At 38.6% G+C, this 22,829-nt stretch overlaps 1 protein-coding gene and 1 long non-coding RNA gene across 19 annotated transcripts in view; both read left to right on the forward strand.

Moving 5' to 3' along the window:
- The window catches only part of LOC108430948 (protocadherin alpha-C2-like), a 187,296-nt gene extending 175,208 nt beyond the window's left edge, over positions 1-12,088 (forward strand). For all 18 annotated transcript variants that reach the window (XM_037542896.1, XM_037542897.1, XM_037542902.1 and 15 more), the window contains one exon: positions 8,823-12,088. In XM_037542896.1, coding sequence (XP_037398793.1) covers positions 8,823-9,121 — 299 coding nt within the window. In that variant the 3' untranslated portion in view covers positions 9,122-12,088. The remainder of the gene's footprint in view (positions 1-8,822) is intronic.
- Positions 12,089-21,049: 8,961 nt separating this feature from the next.
- LOC108430947 lies at positions 21,050-21,973 on the forward strand. The gene is made up of 2 exons (XR_001858116.1): positions 21,050-21,122; positions 21,707-21,973. It is a non-coding gene; the product is annotated as an uncharacterized LOC108430947 (long non-coding RNA).
- Positions 21,974-22,829: the final 856 nt, after the last annotated feature.

The raw sequence follows: 22,829 nt of genomic DNA on the forward strand, positions 1-22,829 counted from the left end.
GAGATGCATCTTAGCCAGATGTTACATTCAACAATCAAATCCTTTCACAATACATTGTCACGACATGTAAACATACAGGTCATCTTTTTATAAGTTGAAGAAAATGAACAAGCGCTAGGCTGCATTCAGTTTCAAAATGAAAATGAAATTTTCAAGGTGACCACTATCTTTTGGATAGAATAGAAAAAAAGCAGAAAGGGAGAAACAGGTAATTGATGAGCTGATTTTAATATTACACACCATATAGGAACTGGATTACTATAATAAATACATTCATATATAGGGAATATTCTTTTCACTTTGCTAGAGCAGCATAACACTCTCCCAGTCAGGCACCTGTTTCCTGTCATAAACCCCTGAGAACACTCTGTGGGTCGTAATGGTCATAAGGTTGATTACTGAATGGATGTCTGGATAATTGAAGAATATTTAATTAAAAATTAGCAGATCAAAAGAGCAAACAGTGTGCATGTTAAGGTCAGTTCTGCAGGATGACATGGTGGTGTATTTAAGCAGAGAGTAAAGATCAACAAGGCAGAGTGAGAGAAAGAATAAAGTACGAAAGAACCAAAATGATTAGTTTAAGATGGGCAGAGATAAAACATGACAAGACTATTATTTATAAAACTGTTGAATGGGAAGAGGGTGTAGAAAGGAAAAAAAAGAGAGATGGCAGGAGTTGGAGAGATACAGAGCAAGAAGGAAGGGGAGGGAAAAACAGTGCAATTACTTGGGTGATGAAAGAGCAATTTGTTCTAATTAAGTCCTGGCTGATGACTGAGAGAGCAAAGAGTATGTCTATGAAAGAAACTAAACCTCTTTAGCTATGAATCTCTGTCTGCAGTTCATTCTCTCTCTCTCTCTCTCTCTCTCTCTCTCCTTTTTATCCTCAGCGTGCTCATTGATTACTTGTCTAGTCTGAGGAGTTACAGCATAGTTCCTCTAGAGAGAGAGAAAAAAAATGTGGAATGGAATGAGGTAGACTAGGGTGAGTGACCTATCAATCAAATAATACCATCATCCGATGTGTTGCCTCCAGAGAGTGGATGAGTCAGCATGTTTGGTGTAATTATCAGTGGACAGTGTGGGTTTGCAGTCAGTCACTGAGGTAGAAAATGATTTTAATGGTAAGATGAGGTGGATGCATTGCTGCTGTAGAAGACTGTGAGATACCATAAATGCATTGAAGGGCTAATTAGAGATCTTCAAATCTGGGACCTGAATCCAGTTTCTCATCTTGTAATTTGTAATAACTGCTGGTTAACCAAATCATTGATGCAACTGTGGCCACCTAATGTCATACCTACAAAGACCAGTAACATAAACTAGGTTCAGGCACTGATTTCTGATCTAGACTTTCTATGCATGCTGTATTGATATGAGATTTGGTTTTATTTGTAGTGTTTCATAGTTAAAAGCAATGTAACAGCCAGTGCCTGTCTCTTTTTTCTGTGTGTGTCTCTATCCTTGATGAAACAGATGGTGATAGCAGCCCACACCCAGATTAACAGAATCATATTAATGAAATCAGGATGCAGTACGCTGCCCCCCCTTCATAGCTTTCGTTCTCAAATGTGAAGAAACCTGAGCTGTCTCTCTGTTTCTCGCCCCCCACTGTCTGCTCTCCTGCTTTAAATTGTCATATCAAAACCTCATATCTAAATTTCTTTTTAGTTTAATCAGTATTTTGCAATATTTGAAAATGCCATCTATCTATTTTGCATTATGTGAACAATGCATACTGAACATAACAAATGGTCCAAAATTGCTAGGAACAAGATATGTTGATATTAGTGTTATTTTGAGTCATTTACGGCTTTTGCATCTCTTGTAAAATCACCATGTCAAAGCTTCAAGATTCTCTTATGACAGCAATGAAATGCATCCACAATCACCATATCTACTGCTGTCTTGGTCTGTAAAGAGTCACAGTTATTTCAGAGAATGATAAGAAACATGGGGTAGACAAAATGAGTGGAGAGGAGAGATGCAAGGACGACACATGCAGAATTTGGTGAAGAGAATGAAGAGGAAGGGGGGCCAAGATGGAGAGAGGAATGGAGAGAGTGGCAGTGAGAGAGATGAGAGTGACAGAGGGAGACAATGAAAGTAAAGGGGAGAAGAGGAGAGGTAAAGAAAAGAAAGGAGAGGAGGGGGTCTGCGACTGCTGCTGCTGTTGCTAGGGGAGAATAGTGAGAGAGAGAGAGAGAGAGAGAGAGAGAGAGAGAGAGAGAGAGAGAGAGAGAAAGAGAAAGAGAGAGCAAGGGCTTGCAGCATTATTCTCCATCAGTGTCTCTGCCACAGCCACTGGAAGAGGCAGTTTCCACGGCAACCATTCATACCACTGAACAGAGCGCATGCAAGGGGGGCTGTGTTGCTGTAAAAACCTAAAAACAGGCGTGGCAGGTGGAAGCTAAAACACAGGATGGATCTATGGAGAAAAGGAAAGAAGGATTAAAGTGAATGAAAAAAACAAACAAATAAATAAATAACAAAAAATAGATGAATAAAATTGTGTCGACTCAAATAAAGATTAAAAGATAAAAATGTATAATAAAGAAGACAGACTGAGGGGGTGAAGGAAGAAGGGCAAAAAATGAAATGGCATTAAGAGATAAAGAGTGAGAGAAAGATTGAGAGAGTGACCTACATAGTGTTGTGCTGCAGAGCTGGTGCTGGTTTAGAAAAGGTATCTCTGCATTGGATGAGAACAAAAACAAATCACACCTGCTTAGACAGGAAAGGAGAGATGGAGATAGAGAGGGAAGGAAGGAGGAAGAAAGAGAGAGAGAGATGGGGAGGAGTAGGAGGAGGGATGGATGGGCATGACCTATTCTATTCTGGCTGCTAAAAGTTCATCACTGCAGGTGTGCCAACCTGTGCAGATCTCTGGGTCCAGGCTCACTTCATGATGCCATATGCCACATGCAAACAAGAATATGCAAAGCACCTTTACAGATTCTATTTACCTTATAAACCATTCTCCACATGCACAGCACAGCCTATTCAACATCAAATGTAGTTATCTTAGTTTAAAACAGAAGGTTAATCACATTCATAAACCGTAACAACAAACTGATGCTAAACAGAAAATAGAGAGTTTCAGGAACATCACACATATTCACAAAATACCTGAGAGGAGCCCTCAGTGGCTTCCTTCAGAGAGTGCCTAATGAGTGCAGGGATTAAAAAGATTTTTTGTGGTATAATACTATTCATTTCATAATTAGGTTTTGGAAATACAAATGTTAAAATCCTGAAATGCCTGAAAGAAAATTGTCAAATCAGATTTTTTTCCCATGGTACTTTCACATCTCAAACTAAAGCTTTAGCTCTAATAGTCACCTTTTGCTACTGCAAAATATTGCATATCAATTTTTATGGCTACATTCAACACAAACACTGGATTACCTTCTCACATTCGATTAAAGAGACAAATAAGAGCACAAATAAACTAAGAGGTTTTGCCTCTGATATACATCACATTTCTTGTTTAGCCTATGTGTTGAACACATTCAGCTGTCAACTTCTATATTGTCGCATATGAATGTAAAATATTTAGGTTGAGTCTATGTGTGCTTAAGTGTTCCTATAGTATGTTACATTATTGAAGTCAACCTCATAGGAATAGTGGCTCATAAAAGCTGTGAATAACGTTACTTCAAGCTTTTATTTATCTCATAATGTTCTTAATTCCTTCTCTTCCCAGCAGACTAGGTTTTAGCCTACCTGTAGTACAGGCTATGTTAATTTTTAGCAAGCAAATGAGTGTTCTCATTAGACACCATGTCCATCCCACCCTCCCTCTCTCTCGCTCGCTCTCTCTCTCTCTCTCTCTCCCTCCATACACACTCATGCGCAGACACTGGTTTCTTGGCTAGGTTTAGAGGAAGCCTGTCTGTGCCATCTGCCACGTTTTATCAGGATTACTGAAGCCAGGTGTGCCATATCCTAAAAGTGACTCACAAACACACACATACATACACACACACACACTCTATTCCACATACATTGTTTGCACATAACCCTGTAATCAGCCACAGATAAAGATATACACATACACTAGCCAAAAGTAATAACTGTATGCTATTATTCACAGCCATACATACTCAAGCAGACACATACAGTCAAATCCTTCCTTATTCCTTATTCCTTCCAGTATAATTAAGGCTAATGGAATAATCGCTGCCTACATGTACAGTAGCTGTACGAAATGGTGAATGGAACACATGCGACACATTATGTGCTGAAACATCAAAAACATGTTAATATTTTTGATCGTTTAAATTCCAGAAACTGTAATATGCATGGAGTTTGCACTATTTATGTATGTATGCATATATTTAAGGTGATTGATCTGAGTAAGAATATTGTAAATAAATAAATAAACAAATCAATAAATCCAAAATAAATTAAGATATCTAAATGACAGCAGTCACGTAGAGCAACTAACAGAGGGCAAGATGATAAAATATGCAGATGTTGCATTTTCTTTTAATCATGCTCAGTCACACATACACAGACACACTGCACCCCTCTCCACCACACATGCACACACGCACAAAGCAAATAAGGGCTTTTTTGTTTCTTCCCTGAAGGGCGTGGCTCTACACAATTCACCAGCTCTGCAGCCTGTGCCAAATTTCAGGCTTGTACAGTTAGCTATGAGGGTGGATCAGATTTCACTCTTCTAGCCCTTCATCTCTCCTCCTCATCCTCTCCTCACATACTGCGTTATGTAATTCTGCACCACAGAGTGAGAAAGAGAGAGTAATGTATTGTCAGTGTAAAGGTGACGAGAGACGTTTTTAGACGTACGTTTTTTTGAGAGATGCTGCACAGAGTAGAACAGATACAAACAAACATGCACAGACTCATAGAGAAAAACGAATGTGGAGAGGAGAGAAGGAGAGGGCAAGGTATCTCACACAGTGATAATTTGATTTGCTGTTCATCACCTTTTTATGAGATGAGGCTTTCACTCACTATAATCATCTTTTCATTACTGTCATATTGCTTATTAAACCTGTGTCAATAATGGCAGGGAAAGGGATCGGATGGTGGGGGGAAGTCTCTGCATCCTCACACTACATTACACTAAAGGTCAAGGAGAGAAGGGGGGGCGGGGGGGGTTTGAGCAAGAGAGAGGTTGAGAAATGCAATAAGAAGGAGGGGTTCTGGCAGTATGAGACGTGTGTCCTTTGTTACTGTTGTAGCAAATGGAATAGGAAAAGGATCAGAAAGAGAGATAGAAAAAGAAAAGAAAGGGGTGTATGAGAGAAATACTAAGAGGTGTCATGAATAAATGTGCTGCTGAGGGTATTGAGAGGTCAGTCAACTCCCTAAAGGCACATAATGGATTCTGTCTATTCACCAAATTTCTGTCTTCTCTCTCTCTCTCTCTCTCTCTCTTTCTCTCTCTCTCTCTCTCTCTCTCTCTCTCTCTCTTTCTCTCTCTATCTCTCTCTCTCTCTCTCCTTCTTTTTGTCTGTTTTTTCTTTGTCTCCCATACACACACAGTGCTAGTGAGAGGTTTTATACATAATTGTTGTGTTGCTGAGGGAGTTGGGAGGTCAGTCAGCTCCCTGAAAGCCCATAATAAATTCTGACTGTTCTTTCTTTCTTTCTTTCTTTCTTTTTTTCTTTCTTTCTTTTTCCACCTGTCTCTCCCTCCTACCCTTATTCCTTTTTTTTCTTCCATACGTTTGTCTCTGAATTTTCATAAAAATAATTTTCCATGGTTTTTTGAGTTAACAGAATTGAATCTGTATTTGGTAGGTCTGTGGGACAGTGTCTATTCCTATGCTCATAATCTGCATTAATCCTGATTTGCACATGTCCAAAAGCTCTCTCCCCCTTTTTCTCCCTCTCTCTCACATGCACAAAATTCACAATTGTGCAGAAAAATGCCAATGATGACAATTAGCAATGAGATGCAGCAGCAGAATAAATGCGATTAGGAACCGAGACAGGCTACATGTGTGGGGCAGGATGGCACAGTCTGTGTGTGTGTGTGTGTGTGTGTGTGTGTTTGCATGCAGGAGAATATCAATAGTGTGGAATGCAGGGCATATATTTTGTCAGAAAATTCACACGCATTTTTTTTTTACTAAACCATTCTTAAATATTGACTTCTTGGTATTTGTAATGCATTTATTTTGGATGAGATGCTCTCATCCAGAACAACTTACAATTTAATCAAGTTACAGACGTAGATAAATGTAGTGTTAGGCGTCTTGATGAAGGATTCTTATTAGTGTGTTAGGTTAATCTGGACATGAAATCGAACCCTAGTCTGCTGCTTGGAGGCTGGGGTTATTTCCCACTTTTTAAATGAGCTCATTTCTCTCTCATTTGAGAGAAATTGTCTAATTTATTCATTGTTAATAGTATTTATGCATCACTTGGATGCTCATTTAATACAAATTGCCTGAGCAATTTGCATTTTTGTGTAGTTTGTTTTCTGCAGTGGACTGTGAGAGGGTTGTTTTTGTTTCTTGTTATGCATTCAACATTCTGCTGCAGTAAGCACATGTTCTAGTATTCTTTCAGGATTCCCCACTCAAAATGCTCATCAGTTAGACCATGAATAAATGCAATGATATTTTAGTTACTTTTCACAGTTTGGGGAAAGACAGACAGAGAGAAAGAGAGAAAGAAAGGTTGCATAGCGACCTCAGTGTAAGGACAACTCCTGCTTGCAGACACACTCATTCACACACCAATGCACTGATTCTCACAAACATCCTTCTGGTAGCATAAGAGATGCCTGAAAACGAGATTAGAAAAAGAAGAGAAAAAGGGTGCTGCTCTAAGCTGTGTCCTAAAGAAGTTTACAAAGTAGGTCACAGTTGTGTCTATTGATGTTGACTGTTATATCTTGCTAATGGTAGGGGTGGGGTGTTTGTGAGCAATTTGAACACAACAACGTCACCACATTCACCAAAATCACCAAATGTGGCACTTTTTTTAATGATGTTGTTAATAAAATGAAACTGATTTAACAGCGCTTGTTAATTTGACATCTACAGTGGAACATTATGGTCAGATTAGGGAGATATAATGTATCTGTATGTGTGGTCAGAATAATTTCCCACTCTAGCTCATTTAATAATGTTAAGAATATGCTATATCAAATCTAATCTGAATTAGAGGCCTGCGCAAGCATAAATTTAAAGCCTCCTATGTCAACATGATTTTAAAACCCAACCTGATCTGAATTAGTTAACTGATTTGGACTATCGCAGACAGAGTATTACAATGCTTTGCTTTGTTACTAATCACTTCAGAGACAGAAAATGTCATGACAGGATAAACTGGTATTTTGCACATCTATAATACCCCAATATTATTTATTATCTTTATCTTTTATGGAATTCTTGATCGGACCCTAACGGAAAAGCGGCTTGGAAAATGGATGGATGGATGGATGGAATTGTTGATCGTACCAATTATGCTAGTTCCTCTTGCTGCTTTTACTAACAGAAATGCTTAACACTTTGGGTAGACTTAACAAGCCTAGGAGAAAGATCCGATGTGACCTTTCCACCAACCCATTCATCATCCGTTGATATACTATTGAACGTCATCCCTTTTTTCATTTAGGGGCATACTCAATCACATCAAATTCCAGAGCCAGTCCAAACACTAGCTATAGTGGCTATAGACAACATTGCTAGGGATAAATAGACATACTAGAGAGAGAGAGAAAGAGAGAGAGAGAAAGACAGAATGTGAAATATACAATCCTTCAAATAAATGCAAACCTACTATATAAAAACTGACTCATTGGTAAACAAACCCAAGCCTTTAAAATTGTATGTGAAAAACTGTCCCGAACCTGGTCTACAGCCTGACCTGTTTTGCTCAGGTCAGGCAGAAGATGTTGAGTCTCAATAGGCTACAAAGCTGTCTACGTTAAAGAAAGAGAGGTAGGCATTCTTTGGCTCTACATTCTGTGGATCTTTATATGAGATGCTGTATTGCTATGCTGCTTGAGTAGTGGTGTATAAAACTGCCTCATCCTGGTGCTCTACTGAGACAGCAGTAATTTCTGGTCAGTGAGGGAGAGATGCCCCTGGCTTGGAGAGGAACATGCACACACATACACACAGAGGACCAGCATGGTGACTCATATTCACACCCAGACAGCCTGTAGAGGAGTCAGAATCAGTCTCTTTCTCACTTGCCCATGAGATGAACACTTCTTCTTAACCTCACTACAGTATGACATTGGCATATTCACCCATCCCTTCTTCATCTATTTCCTTAAGCCTTTTGCTATCATTTTGTGAGGTTAAAAAGTATGGTAACTAAGTCATGTCTCAAAATGTGTGTGTGTGTTTGTGTGTGTGTGTGCGTGTGTGTGAGATACTCTTTGCCTTGATGTCAGCGTGTGTTTACCTCTGTTAAAATGCCAGCCTTTCTTCTCTGACCTTTTCCCCTTCTCCTGCTGTAATGGTTTGGGCCTGACATGTAATTGTATCCTGTCAGTGGCTGTTCTATTTTGTGCTATAGCCGCCTGATACTGCGTGCTTATCAGGACCAGCTTCATGAAGGGGCTTTCTCACTAGGTACCTCTATTTGAGGCTTAAAAACATGTGGAATGCCATATCATGGAAAGCTGTTATGACATCACAGTTGTTCCCTGAGGAGATAAAACAGTTCAAATACTTTGCATTCATTGTAAAATGCTATGTTATGTTAGAACGTCTCCTTTACATGTTTAACTTGGTTTAATTATAGGCTGTGTGGGTTTTTTTAAGATCCAAGCATTTATGACAACAATGATAATCATCTCTCTCTCTCTCTCTCTCTTGTAGATAATGAAGGTGGGGAAGTGTCTCCTCCCGTAGGTGCTGGTGTGGACAGTAACAGTTGGCATTTCCGGTATGGCCCAGGCCCTGGCGGACCCCCTCAGCATCTGAAGCCTGGCGAAGTCCCACCTGAAGCCTTCATAATCCCTGGCTCTCCTGCCATTATCTCTATCAGACAAGGGCAGGACGGCGACGACAAGAGTGACTTCATCACCTTTGGCAAGAAGGAAGAGGCCAAAAAGAAGAAAAAGAAGAAGAAGGAGAAGAAGGACAAGAGGGAGAAAGGGAAAGATGATGATGAGTAGAGAGGGTGACGAAGCATTTAAAAAGAACACTTGTATATAAGACAGAGATCTCAACAGGAGTCTGGAATGATTCAAACAGTTGATAAGGTCATAGGTGCAGATTTTTTTTTTTTCTCCTCTTACATATTTCATACGGCCTACAGGAAGCCTCTACTTAAGATCTTTGAACTTGATCCATGTTTAAATCCTTCAGATTTGGCCTTACACAGATTATTTTCAACCACATTCTCTTTAATGATGTAAGTGATGAGATGATATGATGATTATTATTTTTTTCCATGCCCCACAGTGCCTGGCCACCTACTCTTCTCATCAGAAAGAGTGAGTGGGTGTGAAAGAGAGATTTAAGAGAGTGGAGAGAGGGTTATCACCCTATCCCCTTATTTGTTCAGGCTGCTGTTGACACCTCTGTCTTATTTGTCCGTGTGGTTTTTGTTTTCCGATCTTGTTAGAGAGGGAGACAAAATCAGAAAAAAGTTCAAAAGCAGTGCACCACTTTTCACATGCTGAATGAGAGAAGGGTTGAAAATAGAAAAAGAAAAAGGGAAAAACAAAGAACATGAGAAAAGGCTGTGGGAGAACAAAAAGAAAAAGCTTTGAGACTGGAAGTGGGACTCGCACTGGTGTAAATATGGTGGCAGAAGGAGAAACCGCTCGCCGTGCTGTAAAGTAAAGCGCAGTGACGACGCTAAACTAATGCTTCTTCTCACTCTGTTCTCTGTCTTTGTGTTCACGATGGAGGAGCAGCTCAGACTAACAAGGGACACAAGAACACTTTCACCTGAGGCTCTTCAAAAGAAAGAAAGAGAAAAGAGCCCAGTCCAGGAGAGAGAGTTATATTGATCTGTGTATTTGCAAAAATGAAAGAAAAACTAAGCTGAATGGTGAAATGCAAGCACTTTTTGTTTGTTTTGTTTAGTACTGATTTTGTAACTAGCACTCTGTCCCAGCCATTGTGTAGGTATATTATCTGAAAACATAAACTCCTACCCTAGCCACACACAGACACATACACTTACACATACACATTTAAAACAGGGTCAAAATCAGCACTCTGCTATCAACAGAACCCCAGCAGTATGCCTATCTTCTGTATCCTTATAGAGAGGCAGCTGTGCCTTGGGAAAGCCAAGCATCCAACCAAGCACAGTGCAAAACTGTGGGAAACACATCTCTGGCATGAATTGGAGTGTTGAAAGAAACAGGGAAAACTTGGACTGCTACATTGGATAAATGTAGCTGCCTATTGGCAAGAGTGGTGCTTTGGTCGCCTCTCTCCTTTACGCTGTAGTGGGGGACGGAGCTACACGGGCAGCAGAGAAACTGATTCTATTACTGAAAAGACTGTAGTTAGGTAGTGTTGCATAGACAGATAGCTGATACAATTATACAATACATAAAAAGAGCAGTGTTAGGGAAATAAAGGAAGCCCTCTTATCCCCTCAGAACTTCCCTTTTGCAGTGGCCTGAAGCTTATGCTGTGAATGTCTGGTAGCGCTGCCCCTAAGCTTGTTTTCCTTCGAACCTTTAACCCTGTTTTTGTGCCTGCTTCCTCAGCCCATCTGAGGGTGCGGTGTGTGGAACTTGTCCTGTACAATGTAACCTTGCCTTTCTGCCTGGACGACTAACACACATCAGCGAAATTTAAGAACAAATTTGTCTGATTCTTGAGTTTTGTTTTACATGGAAAAAGGGTGGTGTTTTTTTTTCTTAGGCTCTGTTTTTATAAGCTTTAATTGATCTATATTGCATCTGTACAGTGCATCATTCGCTCTCTTTCTCTCTGACTCTCTCTGCCCTGGGTTTATCCTCTGTTCTGTCTGAATGTTGGGTAGGCTAGCTCTAGTCATTGTGGTGTGCTCGCGTAGCATGGAGTAATGCAGATAATGCCTGTTAAATCTCCCCTGCAGAGAACAGAGACAGCTCCGAGAGCTCTGTCAGATATGTACACAGTCTAGTGCTTTTATCCAGTGAACATCACTCCTTTTTGTGTGTGTGTGTGAGTGTGTGTGAGTGTGTGTGAGTGTGTGTGAGTGTGTGAGTGAGTGTGTCTGTGACCAGTGAACAGTCTTCTGGCTTCTGGTTCTTCACTGCTTGTATTTGTTCAGGGGGAGAACATAAAACAGAGGGGAGGGATCAGCGCATGGTCAAGGGAAGGAGTTCGGCCGGAGTAGGTCATGATCTGAATAGACATAAGTATTGAATTACCAGCTCTGCTGATTTGAACCATGGTAAGTTCACAATGATTTCAGCTGGAAATTGGCCTGAGAAGGTTATCAAGTTACTCCAGAAGAAAATCTAGCAGATGGAACAGACTTATCTGCTCCACCCCAAACTCCTATCCCTGTCCTGTTGGTTTCCAGAGAAGGGGAAGCTACATGCTTCTGCTCTGCTGCTACTGGTTCCCTCCCCTGCCATGTCTGCTCTATAGCCACACCCCCAAATTCATGGCTCAAACTGACGTCACATTCGGCTGTGACTGCTGCATGACCTAATCAGAGGGAAACACCTACTATATAGAGATATATATGAATATAGATATAGATTGCTATGATTTACTATTTTTGTTTATGATTTTTGTCCATTACTCGCACAAGAGATTTGTGTATGTACCGTCTCTACTAAGCCTTTGCATATTGACACCCTCTGCACCCACTCACAATGGACATCTACAATGTTACTAAACATTCTAGATATTTGTAAATGCTATATAGTGTGATGCCCTGAAGCTCTTGATCCTTTCCTTTCTTTTCAGTTTTGCTTTTGACAAATTATGGAAGAAAAAAATCAAAAAACAAAAAAAAATATATATCACTTTTGTGTCTGGCTTCGACATACTGATCTAACACTGTATTATTGTATCTGAATTATTATGTATTACAGCTCTATCTCTTCTCCTTCACCCCTTTGAGGAAAAAAATAAGCAAAGAAAATGTAAAAAAAAATTCTGATGTAAAATACAGTATATGTAGTGTATGCTTGTACCTAGTGAGCGTTCATGCTGTCATTTTTTCTCAGTGTCTGGTGGTGGTCAGTAGGTGGCGCAGCACTGTCCGCATGGGCAGTGCTCATCTGTTGTAAAACCTTCTTTTTGTACACCTGCTAATCAACTGTGACGGTGAAATAGTAAAGTCCATTTTCTCTTTCTCTTTTTTTTTTCATTTTAATGAATAAAGTGGTAATGTGTTTTGTTTATAAATCACAAAAAAGAAATAAAGTTTTCTTTCTTAATAATGTGACAATAATGTTGCCCATCTTGTCTTTAAATTCATGTCACAAACTTGTCCATCACAGGATGTGTGGGAGTCAGAGAAACAAGACAAAATTTTGACTACTATACTAACTAATTAACCTACAACAGTTCAGGATTGAAGGTGGTGTAGATGTTCAGCTGAAGCTGGCTGTTTTGAAGCAGCAGCCAAACAAATATGACCCCTTCAACCAGTGTTCCTGTCTGGGGGCATGGAATGCATGGGTGCTTCGTAGGATAAAAATAAATGGTGATGCTCATTATAACTGTAATTAATTGTCACAAATAAAGTGATGACATGAGCAGGCATCTACAGAGCATATTAGCTAGCCAATATTAGTTGACACAAAAGATAGTTAACATCATTCTGTTGAACCCTCAGAGTGCAGAACCCATTTGGTTAGCTTTATATAGGCTACTATCATCAAAAACTAGTGCTATGGCATACTACAAGTGACGTGGCTTATGGAGAATTAAATTAGGTAGCTACTTGGCTATATCAGCCGCACAGTTTAGAACATAAAGTGTTGTGGAAAATGTGGTGGTGGAATTGACCTTTATTTCTCTGCCATTTCCTCTTTGAAGAATGAATCAACTGTCGTAATGAGTCTTAACAGAACTCAGTATGGTGGCTTATTATGTGTGCTGTTGGCACACAACATGACTGACAGAGTTAATCAAGTAGACATGCTGCCACATGCTCATTGGTTGAATATAGGTGGTCCACATCATTTATTCTTCTCTCCCAGTTACAAACCCAAAGGGATTTGAGTTTATTCTCTAAATTAATATTTTTATTGATGGCCCCTGGAATGTGAGGAGAATTTTGTGAAAGATTACAAAACAAATGTTTGACTTAAAAATCACTGACCCCAACTTTATCCCCTTAAACGGACAGAGTTCTATTACACAGTGCTGTAACCTAGAAGACCAGTTTGCACAGTTTGCATTGCAGTCCATGTTGTTACTGTATGATAAGCCTTAGTATGTAAGCCTGGGATTTTAAGAGGTTAACTGCAGAAAGTCCAGTTAAGATTATCTGGAGAAAGATAAAATGTAGGGCTGTGTTTTGCATTTGGGTTCACTTCTTAGGTAGAAGATGTAGGTAAACACAAGGACTTGAGCTGAAGACCAAACGCATCCATCAGTCTCTTTACAGCTACTAGCCTACTGCAGGCCACTGAAAGGATGCATCTTTGTCAATCTGGAAAGCAAGAAAGAGCTCAGGCCTTCTAATATTTGTTCAATCTTTTTTTTTCACAACCCACTCATGGCTTTGTTCCAAACTCAACTATGAGCATCCCACTCTCAGCTTTTCTCCAGGAATTACCATGACTGAATTAGGCAATGAAACAATTCCTTAAAGTAACTATAGCAGCTGAGCAATATAGCATACTCTGAGTTCAAGTCTTGCACAAACACAAAATCTTACAGTCAATTCTAAGCTTACACCTCCATCTTTTATGCACATTGACTGATCTGACAAAAAAAAATTACTAGTTAAATGGCATGGGTTCTTCACTACCATCTTTAGATGTTAGACTACAATTATACTTGTGCTATCTGTAATATATTTCCCAAAAAGACAAATTTCACTGATATCCATAGTCTGCTGTGAATCTTTAAATCTATCTCTTTTCCTCTCTCTCTTTCTCTGGATGCTGATCCATCTATTCTCAGATCAGGGCTGGCATGCAGTCAGAGCAGCTCAGTGCAGTAGCATCTTGATGAGTGTATCTCTCACACTGTGTATTACTCCCCCATCTTCCTTCAATCCATTGAAACCGTGTTACTTTCCCCATCCAGCCAGGCAGATAATAATAACGATGATTAGCTACTATCAAATCTGAAGATATTTTCTCTGAAATTATGCTCACTTCAGCTACATCTGTTATTGATGTTAATGGTGGTCTGGCTGGCATTTGTCTCTTTCTCTCTCTTTATGTGTAAGCCCATCATTCATCATGCACTTCAGATTAAATTGAGGCATCTGCTCTGCTTTGTCCTTGTGTGACTGTTTGTTTTGCAACCAGCATCTAAAAGAGAGAGAGAGAGAGAGAGAGAGAGAGAGAGAGAGAGAGAGAGAGAGAGAGAGAATGAGCGAGTTCAAGGGTTCATATGGTAATTCTGTATGTCTAACACCCTATTCTTTGCGTGATCCAGGAGACAGTTTCTATGGTTACTACAGGGATGGAACAGATCTCTATAGCAACAGTCTCCTGGGTTGAGCTACTGAACAAGTGTAGAGGTGAAAGTGGGAGGAAAGGAAATCAGGCTGTCCTATTATATCTGACAGATTCGTGAAGTTCATGGAAGTTCAAGATATTACTTCAAAATTTCATTTCCCTGTCTCTCTGCACAGGAAAAAAAATATTTTTAAAAACAACTTTTTGATGGCCCTGATTATGTGTACTAAACATGGTGCAGACACTCCCTCAAATGTACTGATCAAAACAGCACTGCAACACCCAGATGGCATCTACAATTGTTTACAATTTTTAAAGTTAAAATGCTAAGCCTCAAAAGGGAAAAAAAAGGTTTCATAGAATGTGCTATTCACATAATTAAAATATGAATATACAGGGGAATCAAATTTATCAACATTTGTCAATATGTTTTCAAACCAAAGTTAAGAATCAGAATAAGAATCAAGCTTTATTGGCCAGGTATGCTACGTATACAAGGAATTTGGTTTTGGTTACAGGAGCTCGCAGTGCACAGTATCAGACAGACATTCACATGTAGGGAATAGATCAAATAAATACAAAATATAACAAAAAAATAAAATAAAACCTGCATTCCTACCTCACTCAGACAGATACACACACACAGTCATACCTGTAAACCTTACATTGTGCAAAGTGTGAGTCTAAAGTTGAAGTGCTGAGTGCAGCAGCAGTTAAAGGGTGTATAGTGGCTGAGAAAAGCATCAATGAGGTAACATTCAGATAAGTAGGGTAATCTGGCAGGTGAAAAGATGCTAGAACAAACAAATTCTGGTTTGAGCAGCAGTTCCAGAGGATGGAGTTGGACTTGATACTATATACCAGTATACGTAGAAGTGCAGTTTGAAGCTGGAATTGTTTTGTGTGATATTTTAAAGAGAGTGATGGCTTGTGAGAAGAAGCTCCTTTGTAGCCTGGATGTCCTGATCCTCATCTGGCTGAAGTGCTGGCCAGAGGGAAGGAGCTGGAACAGGTGCTGTCCGGGGTGAGAGGGGTCTGTGGAGATCTTCTCCGCATGCTTCCTGGTTCTAGAGGCATGCAGTTCCAGCAGTGTAGGCAACTTAACCCCAATTGTCCTCTCTGCACACCTGATGATGTGTTGCAATCTGTGGAGGTCATGCTTGGTAGCTGAGCTGCCCCACACTGTGATGGACGTGGTGATGACAGATTCTATGATGGCTATGTAGAACCACACCATCAGCTCCTGGGGCAGCTTGAACTTCCTCAGTTGACACAGGAAGCACATCCTCTGCTGGGCTACTATAAGTCTACTGTAATTGCTTTTAAGGTCCTTTCTACTGAATTAGAGCTGTTATTACTGTTGTCTCAAGATAACAAATTATTTTAAAAAGACTGTAATCTATTTAGACCTCAGCTATTTACAAAAACTGTTAAGATTTATGTAAACCAAAGGCATTAATTAATATGGTGACAAGTTAAATCTACACAGCACCATAATGTATAGTGTATTTTATTTGCTGTGTTTTTTACTTGTCTTTATAATGAATTTTAGACTGAAATTGAAAAATGTATCATGACTTTTTTATTCATTATATTATAATAATAATAATGATTAAAAACCAAAAAAAACTTCAAAAATGCTGTCCCAGGTTTTCATGTCACTACCAATACACAAATTACACACACGAATTTTAGTCCATAGGCAGAGCTTTATTTTAACCATGCCCCTGCATTTTAGAGCAGGAATTGAGACTGCCTCCCTGTCCCTCATGACCATATGGTGAATCATACTTTTAATAGTAAAAAGTCTGAAAATCAGTGAAAAAAAAAATATGATTTTATTGTGTAAAACTGTTCTAAGCTGTGTTTGCTAGTCATATACTGGCTAGCATTTCTGAGTTATGTTCAAAACATATGAATATTGTTATCAATTAACAAATCATTGTGTGTGATTTTATGGTTGTTCAGAGTTCAAATAAAGTCAGTCAAGTACAGCAGAGAAATGCAAATGGTTTGTTGCTACACTCCCAGCACTAACTTTGGTTTTTCAGAAAGAACAGAGTGCTATACAGGTTCAGCACACTGAATATAATGCTAGCATTCATGTTTGATAGCTCCAGTGTTGGGGTCATTACTCAAAAAAGTAATTACAATTTATTAATTATTTCTTTCAAAATGTAATGGAATGATTTTACTTATTTCTTTCTGAAGAAGTAACCTCATTGCTCATTATGGGGGGCAGTCATGGGCTGGAGCTTTGGGAACCAGCCGACAGCACATGACTGAGGTGTCCTTGAGCAAGACACCTAACCCCCAACTGCTCCCCAGGCACTGCGGATTGGGCTGCCCAGCGCTCCGGGCAAGTGTGCTCACTGTCCCTTAGTGTGTGTGTGCTCACTAGAGTGTATGTGGTGTTTCACTTCACAGATGGGTTAAATGCGGAGGGGAAATTTCCCCGTTGTGGGACTAATAAGGGTCACTTAATCTTTAATCTAATCTTAATTACTGTGTTCCATTACTTTGTACTAAATTATCTCACTATATGGGAAGATAACTTTGCTTGTTTCAAGCATTATATCTTTTATTATTATTATATTATTATAACAACAACAACAACAAAAAATATTTAATAAAATTACTCAAGTACAATGTCTAGAAATAGGTTTAATAATTATAAAATGACATTCTCAAAAAGAGAAATATTATATGTATTACACCTAGACTAAATATTTTTTTGCAGTTCAGATGCCACTGGAACTCATCCAAGCAGTGTTAGTGTTTGGAAAACTCAGTCACTCCAGAGAATGCAGGTCTACTGCTCCACAGCCCTTTTGCTGATTCCTGCTATTGGAAATGTTTTTCTGTGAAAAATAAATGAAAAGGTGTACAATTTAACACCAGTGTCAGCAATGGGAGCTTTAAGGTAGCTAACTCAGTAATTAGAAAACCTTTATACAAAAACGTACACATAGTGCAAATTGACCAGTGATCAAAATAAGAGTAAAAAATAAAACATCTACAAACATAAAAAATTCAATCTGATCCAAGATAAAATCAGCTGTCCCTTTTGCGATTTGTGAGTCCCAGACTGGAGTAGCAATTACATGTTCCATGTAAATACATTTACCATAGTTGAGGTACACTGTGCTGGGTTTAATATCCTTTGAGGCACTGTGGTATCACTACTTTCTTTTAAGTTCCTTTATGGAGGCCAGTTGTTGTGAAGCTAGTGACTGGATCATAGCTGGCTGAAGCTGAGAGGCTTTGCATTTTACATTAACTTATATGGAAAGTACAGCAGTAAATGTAAAGTAAATGCCCTCTCCTGTAAAGTTACTATTTTGGACATTTTTTACATATATTAGACCATTTTCAACCAAATGCCTAAATACTGAATAGTGATAATGATCTAGCTTTGCCCCTTTAGCTAACAAGTGTTAACCTGACAGAAGTGAATGCTATTTGGATCTTTCAATAAAATATGTTGTGAAGTGCTTACATTTTTAATGTGTCATGTAGATGCTATTAAAAGAATTAATATTAAGTTAATAAAAAAGTCATCCTATTTAAGTCAATCAATATTTAAATGTTTAAAATATGAGATTTACAGATTTCAAGTATTACTTGTTGTCATTACATTGACCATTCTGACCAAATTCTCAAAGCACTTTTTTAAAACCAAAGTATATCTCTACCTGTAAAAGTTAGCTGGTTTCCAAATATCCCCAAAAAGCCCAAAAAAGCTTATCAGTTTCCCATTATGCTTGGCATTTTACTATGTAGTAAAAGTCTGTGCTTTTTAAGATATCTCTAAATCTCACTGTAAACAACGTTGCCTTCTGCATCTGTCCAGAGGGCAAAGTGAAAGGTCAACAATTGCTTGGAACTGAGACCTCTCATTGAGTTCTCTGATTCTTTGTTAAGCTTGTTTAGTAGTCTTCTACATACCTTATCCTAGTTTGATCTGGATTATTACTTTGATTTGACTATGACTCTTGCCTTCTGCTTCTACTTATGATCCTTCCCTCTTTCTTTCCTCTGTAGAGACATCTTCCCTTTAGTATCACAATTTGTGTTCTGTGAGATTTTGCAGTGACAAGAGCTGCACAGTGAATTTGTCTTCAATGTTGCTGTGATATGATATTCACAAATAGGATGCTGCACCTACAAACATGCTAACGCAACTCACACAAAAGATCAGATGTACTGAAGACCTGCATGTACAAAATATTTCGTTTTTTTTCTATCTGGCGAAATTTTTTAAATGTCAAACCAAGATAATCCAAAAATTAGCAAGTCGTATATAACTGAAAAGATTTGTCATATGGACATGCTTTAGACAAAGGATGGCTAAAAGACGTACTGTATAAAGTGCAATGAAAAAAAGTTGTTTCCTCTATTTTTTTTCCTGTAAGGGATACACACCCACACACACATTTTCTAAGCCGGTTATCATTCTGGGTCACAGGAGGAGCTGGAGCCTGTCCCAGTGGCCATTGGGCGGAATGCAGGAAACACCCTGTACAGGTCGTCAGTCCGCAGCTTGTAACAGATATATCACAAAACAAAACATTATGTCATTAATTAAAGGGGAAAAATGTGCAGCATCTTGATTAACCATGTGAAACAGTAATTGTCCCCTAAACTTAAGATCTAGACTGATTGCAGTTATTGCACATTCTGCAGCAATAACTGCAACCAAATCCTTCCTTTAACACAGAGATCAGTACTTCAGATTGATGCAGAGAAAATCTGGCACAGTCTCCTTTGGAAAATTATTTTAGTTCAGCCACATTAGAACTGCCTGTTTAAGGTCTTACCAAAGCATATCAAAGGGGTTCAAATAAGGGCTTTGACTAGCTCACACCAAAACCTTCATTTTGTTTCTTGTGAGCCATTCAGAGGTAGATATTTGTGTTTTGTTGTCTCGCTGCCATTCGTACTTGAGTTTCAGATCACAGACTAATGACTGGACATTATCTTACCAGGGTTTCTTGCACTATGCTTGGCTGTTGGTATGGTATTCTTAATGTGGGATGCTGTATAAGTTTTGTCACGCAAATAATTGGACTGTCTTAAAAAACTTCCACTTTCAATTCACAATTTTCAATCCACAGATGTTTTTTCTAAAGGCTTGGGGTGACCAAAGTCCAGAGCAATGGTCCTATGGCAGCATTTCCCTTAAATTATATTATTTATAATAAACAATTATTTATAATAAAATTATTTTTGAAAAAATCAACTAAACTTTCTTGTAGAGTGAAAATGGATTAATGTGATGGATAGAGCAGAAAAGTGAGTAGAAATCATTTTGCCAAGTTGTTCACCTGTGTGTTCCTGGTGACCTTGGCATGATGAAATTATTTAGTAATAAAGACCATTTTTAGCTTCCCTATCTCCACCAATTTCCAGCCCTCCACTGTGGAAAACCTCAGTATGTATGCTGAAAATAATCAGTATAATTATAAGTTCATTAAAGTATATTTACCATAACCCAAAATAATGCATTTCTTGCAGCCTAGCAATGCAGCACCCTGCTGAAAAAGTTTAACCTCTTGAATGTTGAAAGGGTTTTAATGTGAATTCATGTCACTCACATAAAATGTGGGTTACATCAGCAAATGTTCTTTTATGTTGTATTTCAGCCACTGGGTTTGTTTGATCCAGCAGATGTTATTTTTTTAATCTATTTTAAAAATTGTTTGCCCTGAGGTTAATGGCAATTCAGAATACTTTAAAAGCAATACGCAGATATTAATCATGAACATGCACCATCCATTCATTTCATTACGCAGCAATATTTAATGTAGAAATTTTAACTTGTGACTTTGTCAGAAAAAAATACATCTAAACCGTGTAAATACCAAAGGGTTAACTAGTAAATATGAATTCACCCTGTTCTAGTGCTTGTTCATAGATACGCCTCCTACAAGAAGGTACGGGGGTCGGCAGAACACGTGCATGCTTTTTCTTTGCTGTATTAAAAAGCACGCAGATCTAATAGAAGCGCATCATACTTTTGGTAAATATGGAGCAAATGTAGAAATCCATGCAGAAATATACATTCGGCATACACGTTCAACTCCAGTAGCTTTGTTGTGGGAGGCAAAGAGGGTCAAACACCAAAGTTATTCAATATATATATATACACTAGAGGAAACAGGTGATGGTATTAAACAATCTCGGACACTTCATCATAGGGGTTTCAGAAACCCATAACCTTGCGACTGCTGATTCCACTGCTTTAAACTGCTGAGTTTGGCTCTACAAAATGGCAGAACCCGACAAAAGACTGCACTGCAGTGAACAGGACATAGTTTTGGACCCAGTTTGTGCTTTCAGTGAAAGAAAAAAACGTGCTCTCTGCCATCATAACCTTCATAATAAGCCATCCATTCCTTAAATGTGTAGTTTTAGGTTATGGGAAACAGAACCCGGCCAGCAGATGGCGCTTGGTACGGAGGAGGGGAAGGGGGTAAATATCTCTGGCACTGAGGAAGTTGCAGTGTGAACTGCAGAGCTTTGCGCCGGATAAACACGGTGTCTGGAATTCTTTTCAACTAAGGTAAGACACTGCGTTAAATGTATGTGACGCGTTTGTGTTTACATTATGACGATGGCTACGCGTGCGTCTGTGTTGTGTTTTGGCGCCATTTTTTAAAGCCAACAATCGCTATGCCTGACATCATTTTGTCTAGTATTTAACTTCTGCTGTCCAAGGCTAATAGGTGCTCTCATTTCGAGAGTGTATTAATTGAAAACTTAAGAAAATGGTTGTATGTGCATATATTGCTTGTTTTGTGGCTTATAGTTATTCATAAACATCCATAGATGTTTATATAGATCCATTTTGCTCAACAAAGACTTGTGGGTGTCTAATATTTGATGGATTTGTTTCTAGATCAAGTAAAGCACTGTTTTTATCATTTAGGTATAGTGTGTTGTGGGTTTATTGTCTTACTGTGTGTTGTGGTTTTGTAAATGTGTTACTTGTGAAACTAGAGAATCAGGTTGTATTTTGCAAAGCCTTTTTGGTGCTGGTTAAAATGTCCTTGAATGCTTTTAAATGAAAGCCAGAGCTTTTCACCCATTCACAGCTGTGTCCATTTTTCTTCTACTAAGTTTATTGAGGGTCTGTGCTGTGCTTAGGCTCTGCTAGGCCTGAGGCTGGTAACAACTGGGGGCTTCATCAGAGAATTTCGAGATGGCTGTCTGAGAGGTTCTGTGTCTCTGCTAAAGGGCTGGGCATGGAGTCAGCATCATCCACAGAACAGAGGAGATGATGTTAACAGAACCACAGCAGGTGCTCTCTATGAAATCCACAAGGTGAAGACAATCCAGAACTTTCCAAACTTTTGAATCTCAGCTGTACTGTTATCTTTGAGTACATTAAAAGTGACAGCCTACATTGCAAAACGCAATTGCGTTGACTTATTTTTTGTGTTTACAAATTTATTGAAATACAAATCTAGTAATAAGTACTATTTCTTGTATAATCCTAAATTACTCAGGTGAATCTAATTAAGATCAGTTAATTTGGATAAGTCCTACAGACTGAAGAGTATTTGCCTGAAAACTTTCTCATCTTTCAGGATTTTTAGTGGTTTTGTTGGTTCTGTTAATTTACTCTTTTTTTTTTTTTTTTTTTTTTTTTTATTTAGAAGTGCAATTTTCTTTGCAAAATTTGAGCAGACTCTCATGCTAAATGTGAAGTTTGAGAGCATTCTACATGTTCTATTATTTAAGATTATTTATGATTACCAGTTCAGCTTGAAACCATGAATGTTTGTTGAATGGTAAACACACTTTAAGCTGTTAGAGACCTCAGAAACATTACACAAAGATGAATATTTGATTTACTTAAAAAAAAAATGCTGCTTCTTTATAATAACCTTTTAAGTTAACCTTAGTCACAGTTGAGGTATTGATCACTAAAAAGTAATAAGTAACTATAGCTTGTATATAAAATTACTTAAGCTGAAACTTAAGAAACTTTATTTTTTCTGCATTTTTTCAAGCAAAGTCAACTTAAGTTTAGTGTACCAAGCCTGGAATACACAGGTGTGGCCTTTCTTCTTCACTATACAGTTAGCAAACAGTTAGCTTCTAAAACCCTAACAAACCTAACCAGCTTGATCAGATTAGCCTAGCTCTACAAGAAATGTCTTATATAAGTTTGTACGGTGTCCACCATGGGCCATCTGGTACCCCTACTCAAACTAATGCTGCGTTTACTGAGGTATTTTATTACACTGTTTTCACCTAAAAGCTT

This window comes from Pygocentrus nattereri, chromosome 11 (assembly GCF_015220715.1).
Source record: "Pygocentrus nattereri isolate fPygNat1 chromosome 11, fPygNat1.pri, whole genome shotgun sequence".
In the NCBI taxonomy this organism is placed as follows: domain Eukaryota; kingdom Metazoa; phylum Chordata; class Actinopteri; order Characiformes; family Serrasalmidae; genus Pygocentrus; species Pygocentrus nattereri.